At 35.8% G+C, this 7,335-nt stretch overlaps 1 protein-coding gene across 1 annotated transcript; it reads left to right on the forward strand.

The window, feature by feature from the left end:
• The first annotated feature begins 2,382 nt into the window (after nt 1-2,382).
• LOC143614100 (uncharacterized) lies at nt 2,383-6,861 on the forward strand. The gene is made up of 7 exons (XM_077087626.1): nt 2,383-2,599; nt 3,999-4,146; nt 4,221-4,412; nt 5,196-5,324; nt 5,515-5,684; nt 6,083-6,213; nt 6,659-6,861. The coding sequence occupies exons 1-7, from the start codon at nt 2,383-2,385 to the stop codon at nt 6,746-6,748; spliced, it is 1,077 nt and encodes a 358-aa protein (XP_076943741.1). The 3' UTR covers nt 6,749-6,861.
• The last annotated feature ends 474 nt before the right edge of the window (nt 6,862-7,335 follow it).

Consider the following 7,335-nt stretch of genomic DNA (forward strand, 5'->3'; position numbering starts at 1 on the left):
AACATTGGTACTTCAAGCATGTGTATGTGTTTTAGGTCTTTGGACGTTATGGATGCTTATTGGTGCTGTATACAAGCTTGGAATGATGATATAGAAGAGCGGAATTGAGTGACACGCATCCCAATGCATAAAACAAGAAATTCCCTATCAAGGAAGCCCTTTGCGCTACGCGAAGGGATGAAGATGTGACTCTTTGCGCTACACGAAGAATCCAAAAGTTAAACCCGACTATTTTGTCTTTCGCACTACGCGAAGGATCGAGCTTGAAGAGCTTCGCGCTATGCGAAGAAGTAAAAAAAAAAACGGGAAAAATAGCCTAAATGATATAAAAACACTTTTCAGCCCCTATTAGAGATGTCTTTCATTCCAGAAGCTGTAGAAAAACCCTAAGGCGATTTTGCATCATCCCATAGCTTTCGGTTCGTCAATTCAGTCCATGTTTTAATCATTTCATCAGATAAGCGAGTTAATCGTTATGCCGATGTCAGGCTAAAAACCTTTGTGATCACTTTAGGCTAGGGTTTTGTGTAAACTGATTATGATCAGATTCTATGTGTTTAATTGATTAAGAGCTTGATTGAATATATTATTTTATCTTGCTTTGCTTTAGTAATGGATTGTTTAAACAGTTTGTGTTTTGATTATCCTATCTTGCATCAACTATTCGCTTGTATTCATCAGCATTTAGTACCAGGTTCTTATAGCCATTGATCTGATAACGTTAGTCATTGCATAATAATTGGTTTTCATAATATAAAACCGGTAATTGGATAGATCGCGTCAATTGTGTCAACAATTCGGATAGGGTTTCGTTTGTCATCACAATCAAACTACTAGTTCTAGTAATTATTGCGCAGTTAAGTTAACAGAATCCGTGACTACTTCGTATCACATTACCTGAACATGAAGTGAATCACTCTTTTCTCATAATTGTTTACATTTCATAAAGTAATCGTGTCATATTCAAAACATCTTTCTAAACTGCTTGACTTCGTCTGTTCGCCTAGTTAAATAGTTTTTTAAGTCATGAGTCAAACTTATACTTTCCACTGGTTCTGTGTGGAGATGACCTTACTTATCCGTAATAGTTATATGTATTTAAGTTTCATAAATACTTGTTTTTGTTTAGAGCATGACATCTACATCATTCATGCAAACAAGTCTCAACTCGATTCATGTAAACAAGTCTCAACTAGATTAAATATATATAGTGTTCATGTAACTGATGGAATATAGAAAAAAATATAAATAGTCTTGATCTCTTGAATATTAAGTATTGTCTTGAATATTATGTGACATTTATGTGGTAGAATAATAAGGAAGACTTTGTTCTAATGCTAATGTTAAAAAAAAATACTCTCTTTGATCCACTTAATCGATGATTCTTTGACAACCATTATATTTTGAACTCATATCCAAAACCAAAGTCCATATGACTTTATAAACTCTGGTTTCCATAAAATGCCATTTGAAGCAAATGATACACTTGGGTTATCTCAGTTTAGACAATTTTATCTATTTGAATTAATCTTAAAATATAGAGTAACCCGATTAACGCGAACCTTAAAAGGGTCAGGTTATGGGTTAGGCTTTTTTTAGAACCAAATTAACCCGAAACTCGATCGGGTTGACCTGATTAACACCCCTACGGTATCCATCCATAACCAAAAAACCTGGGTCCAGTTTCTAGCCGGTTAATGGAAATGACCGGTTGAAAAGTAAACGGTTGTAGGTTTTGGATCCGGTTCCCTTTTGGGCCGTACCCGGTTTGTGGCTTTGTGCGTCTCTATTTTAAACCAGCTTTCATATAAAATAACCAAAAGAAATATTTTAAAGTAAACAGTTGTAGTTTTTGGATGTTTGGTCGTTTAGCCTCTACTCACCAAATGGCAAACGGAGAAATCATGGCCGAGTGGAGACGCTGAAGAGTCTTCCAAATGTCTTCGTCACCGTTTTCAATCAAGTAACGATCTCCCTTTCTCTCTCTAAATTGTGTATATTTTAAACATAAATGGATGTAATGATAGGTACATATGGTTTAAACTTAAAAAACATATGATTTATGATTTTTTGTCGATATCATTGTTGTTGTATCATATGTTTTATAATTTTCTATTGCAACACATTATTTTACAAAATTTACAATTTTATTAAAAAATGTTTTTGTTGGAAGTTGATAACCACTTAGTGTTTGGACGTTTTGCCGTCCGAATCTTAATTATTATATATAGTATTATGTAATGGGTGATTTAATATAGTAATGTCATATTGTCATTTGTCAAGCTATGTGATTTACGTGCATGCTTATTATAACTGTGCGAGGTGTTAAGGTGTTTCCATTTCTATATCTTTACGTAGACCGAAGTTGAGAGAGGTGAAGTGATGAAAAGGGAGAGAAATGAAGAGATTTGGGATTTCGAGCATGAATTACCAAGTGGTGGTGATGGTGGTGGTGGTCAGAAACTAATATTAGGGTTGGATGGTGGGACTACTAAGACGATATGCGTATGCATACCCATTATCCCTTTCACTCCAAACCATTCTCCGCCTATCTATGCACGTGCTGTCGCCGGCTGCTCCAATCACAATAGTGTCGGAGGTACAAATTATTTCTGAATCAAGTAGGGGTCTTTTATATGCATATTTGTAGCTAAACCAGAGCAATATGTGTCCTTCGTAAGCTATATATCCTTTTTGGCTGTTTTAATATAGGTGGTGCTTTTCTTAACTTGTGTTTGGTTCATTGATTTTTTTTAATGGGAAAAAATTAAGGGGGTAAATGGTTTGTAGGAGGTTTTTTTTTCTTTTCTTTTTTTTAGGTGATTAACCTAGTAGATCTTAAAAGTTGTACTCTGTTGTCAGATCTTATCAGAGGATATGGAAGATTTGTTTGGGTTCTGAAATTTGAAATGACGGAACCAATAAAAATAATGTTGAATCCGTCATTTGTAATGGCAGATCATATCTAGAGTGTACTTGACCGATGAGTGTACTATTTAAGATATGTTATTTCAAATGACCGATCAACGAAATTAGCATTGTCAATTGGCGGACGTTCACACACTTATTGTACATATTCAAATGGGATGAGTTAAAAAGTCAATGCTCATTTTGAGACTATCGACCATATGTGTGTGTGTTCATTTTAGGAATTTCCGAATTAATTGCAACTATGGTTTGCGGTTTCAACTCCGTGGTGGCAATTTCTCATATATGGGTTCTGTGGTGATCCTTTTTTTAATTTTTGGTTTCCGTTAAATCTCTGTCAATGATTTCTGTTAAATTGAAGGGTAAATCGGTCTTTTCACACATAATAATAATAATAATAATAATAATAATAATAAAAAATAACGGTGTCAGTTAGTTATCTCAAGCTCGATCATGGCTTCCCCCAAAACGACACCCTTTAACTTCACCGTTTAAAATAATCGAAAAAACGATCAAATTCCTTGTAGTTGTTCTATATACTTTCTTTGGTTATATACTGCAACCTCAAAAGACCTTGTGTTCATCCTATTAATAATCACACTTTCTTCTTTTCTTATATACTGCAATCTCTTCTCAAAATCATCTCCACGTAATCCAAACACCGCATTCCAAATTTGAGACTTGGGTTCGAAACCCATTTGAGGGAAATCGTGAAATAAAACGGGGTCCAAATTACATTTATTTAAAAACCATAGAGTTGCAAATTGCAAAGATATTAATGTCTTTTCATAGAACCACTAATGATGTGACTTGACGGTGGACCAAAAGTGAAAAAGAAATTAGAAAAACCACCACTGGGCCCATATCTACAAAAATGACACCATTGGATGCAACCTGTCGTATTTGCAGTTAACTTGGAATTTCCGTTTGTAATAACGCAACCCATGTGATTTTTCAAATACATATTTTATGTTTATTAGAGTGCGTCATTCCATTTGGACATTTGAGTTATAGTGGTGTGAAGGGATATAACATTTTTATGACAAGCTTTTAGCACATATGCCTCACAGAAACTGCTGCAAGGGAGACACTAGAACAAGTTATGGCAGAAGCACTTTCAAAAGCAGGTTGTAGTAGGGCTGCTGTTCGTGCGGTTTGCTTAGCCGTGTCTGGAGTCAACCATCCAACAGATCAACAACGGATTTTAGCTTGGCTTAGGTTAGATATCTTTAAAACCATTTGCTTTTCAGATATTCCACCATGTCTATTTTATGTGTTTCTTGTTTCAATAGTGATATATTCCCCAACGATGTTGAGTATTATGTTGAGAATGATGCGGTGGCAGCTTTGGCTAGTGGAACAATGGGAAAACTTCATGGATGCGTTTTGATAGCTGGTACAGGAACTATTGCTTATGGATATACCAAAGATGGGAGAGAGGCTCGGGCTTCTGGGGCCGGGCCAATCTTAGGTGATTGGGGAAGGTATGACATGCACAATTTTACTTCTTAGTTGTAAGTTTGTAACTTGAGGTAGGTTGGGACACTTTGGGTTGATCTGAAACTTTTTTTGTCTGTTATAAATCTTTATTTATATTTATCGTGTTTTTTATTGTTAAAAAAATAGTGATATGTTTATAATAGTTTGATCATTTTAATAATGTATTTTATGCATTAATGCACACTTTATATGAATTTCAACTCTTTTGATCTGTCTGATCCGTTTCATCTGCTCCGCCTTATGCTTTGATTCAACTAAGTTGAACCATTTGAGACGAACGACATTCCTAATCATCTTCGTGAGTAAAATGGTCAAAATTTCCACCTCTTGAAGATTGTATGTACATGTATACATATATATCCTTAACATACTAAAGCGGCTCCCATTATTGGTGTCAAACCAATAGCGATTCATACAAGCTAAATCCTCTAATCGATAATTAGGCCAAAAAAAAGAACTTCAATTTAATTAATTCGTTTTTATGTCTACAACTTCACTTTCATCCACAAATTGACTCCAATTTTTATCTTGTTCTCCTTGCAAAATAATTGATTTCTATGCGCATGATTTTGATTCTTTAAATTGAAAGAAATTGATGTATGTGTTAGAATTTGACTTTTGGCGAATTTCAACCAGTTTGACTCACTGACTGGTCTCTGTTGGCTAAACTATTTTATTTGATCAGTTTGAATTAAGCACAACCCAAACTGACCCGTTCATAACTACATATTTATATTTTGTTGGACGCGTTTCATGTTCACTTGTAGTGGATACGGTATAGCTGCAAAAGCTTTGACATCCGTAATAAGAGCTTATGATGGGCGCGGTCCAGAAACAATGCTTAGTTATAGCATCCTGCATGAACTCAAACTTTCTTCTCCAGATGAACTAATCGGGTATTTGTTTCTATCTTGATACATTTATTATTGAAATGATATAACTTTTGTACTGATATGTAACATTATAATAATTAATTAAAAGAATTTTAAGTATTGGACAACAAAATTTCCAGGCTGATCATATCAAACCAGCTGTATTTAAATTATCCAATAGTGCGCACTCGTTAATTAAATCATTTGTATACAGGTGGACATATGCTGATCCTTCTTGGGCTCGGATTGCAACTTTAGTCCCAGTAGTGGTATCATGTGCAGAAGCGGGTGATCAAGTTGCAAATGACATATTGCTTCATGCTGTTCAGGAGTTGGCTTCAAGTGTTAAAGCAGTTGTTCATAGACTCAGATTGTGTGGTAAAGGTGCATATCCAAACCAAGAAATATATATAAACACAAGTTCCTTTTCTAAAAACTTATATCCTTTTTTCCTTTGGCGTATTAGGCATCTTCGGGTCGAAATGTTTTCAGTCCAACATTTTAATAACTTAAATGGACTTAGTCTTTGACAAAACAATATTATTTTAGTCTGTGATGAAATCTTTTTAATAAAATAACTTAAGGGTTTCTTTTTCTTTTTAAGCTGCAATGTTGGTTTGACATATTTGATATTAAATGTAAATTAAAACTATATTCATAAGTAAATGGGTCAAAAGTGTGGCATCTAGTGTCATCTGTCGTATATTATATAGCTTGCCTGCGCATTAGGTATTTCAACTTTCCACTCTACAGTTTACATTTGACATTTATTTTTTTGGCAGATGGAAAGGATACTTTTCCCCTTGTTATGGTTGGTAATGTTCTTGAAGCCAATAAGAGGTGGGATATCGGAAAAGAAGTAATTAACTGCATTTCCAAGGAATTTCCTGGAACGCGCTTAGTTCGGCCAAAGGTACCCGTTTCGACCCAAACACGATTCATATATTTGTTTGTGGCAAAAACCTCAACACTAACTTGGACATACTTAAGGTCGTGTAACCTTAGGTAAGACATGTTTCACCCATTTAGCTAAACATAACAAACAGGTTGATAGGTAGTAATCACAATGCAAATGTTTTAATCAGGTTGGTGCATGGGTTGACATGCTAAATTAATTGGCTAAACACATCAACCCAAACACATCTCGTTTAATTAAACAGGTCAACCCGAACACGACCTATTTACTAAATGACTTAGATGATAACCCAAGCCCTCATTATTTATGTGCCGTGTTCATGTTATGAATCTGGCCATGCCAGAGATTATCACCCTACGAAAGCCGTTTTAGCTTACTAACCAGCTCGTCCACCTTGCTACCTCTAGTATAAGTTGCTGACCATCTTTCTTGCTCCCTTTAGGTGGAGCCTGCTGTTGGGGCCGCATTGCTCGCTTGGAACCATATGATAGAAAAATACCAGCACGAGCTTTCAGGCGTGGACTACGATTAGTTTCAAGCCCTTGGTGCCAAACAAGTCGATAGCTATTGAGCCTACCCACACTTGTTGCCGCCAAAATGTTGAGCACTACTGATGCCAAGTGGTTACTAATTGTATATTATAGTAGCAAGGGAAGAGAACAAAATGCATAGAACCAAACAACATCCACTTAAAAAGATGACTTTCTATTGTGTGTTTTTATCATTTATCTTGCGCGTTTACACTCAGTTTCATATGTTTATAAATATGTGTCCAAGCTTTATGCTACTTTATATCTTTTTTGTTTCATTATCACAATCAAATTAGTGTCACACTCTGAGAATTGAATTCCCTACGCACAAGGCTATCAAAATGAGAGGTCGCACTTTGGGAATTAGTTGACCCAGATATTGTTATACAACTTGATTCCCAAATATGTAAGGCTATGAGTTGTGGCCCAGCGAACGATGGCTTCAACGGATAAATTGAGCCACGTCACTCGCGAACACTACCACGGGTGTCAAGCAAACTGTGGCTTCAACGGCACACGCAAGCCGGCTAGCGGCTGCGATAGACAAAAAGTGAGGGGATAGGGGCACGAATGGCTAGGGGACCATAAC

The sequence above is a fragment of the Bidens hawaiensis genome, unplaced genomic scaffold, assembly GCF_021521415.1.
Source record: "Bidens hawaiensis isolate Kalapana, Puna unplaced genomic scaffold, B.hawaiensis_p1.1 tig00039001_1, whole genome shotgun sequence".
NCBI lineage: Eukaryota > Viridiplantae > Streptophyta > Magnoliopsida > Asterales > Asteraceae > Bidens > Bidens hawaiensis.

Excerpts from the sequence above, each read along its gene's own strand:
- LOC143614100 (XM_077087626.1), top strand. The coding sequence starts at position 2,383 with ATGAAAAGGGAGAGAAATGAAGAGATTTGGGATTTCGAGCATGAATTA. Across the intron at positions 2,600-3,998 it reads CAATCACAATAGTGTCGGAG|AAACTGCTGCAAGGGAGACA; the intron begins GTACAAATTATT and ends TATGCCTCACAG. Across the intron at positions 4,147-4,220 it reads CGGATTTTAGCTTGGCTTAG|TGATATATTCCCCAACGATG; the intron begins GTTAGATATCTT and ends TTGTTTCAATAG.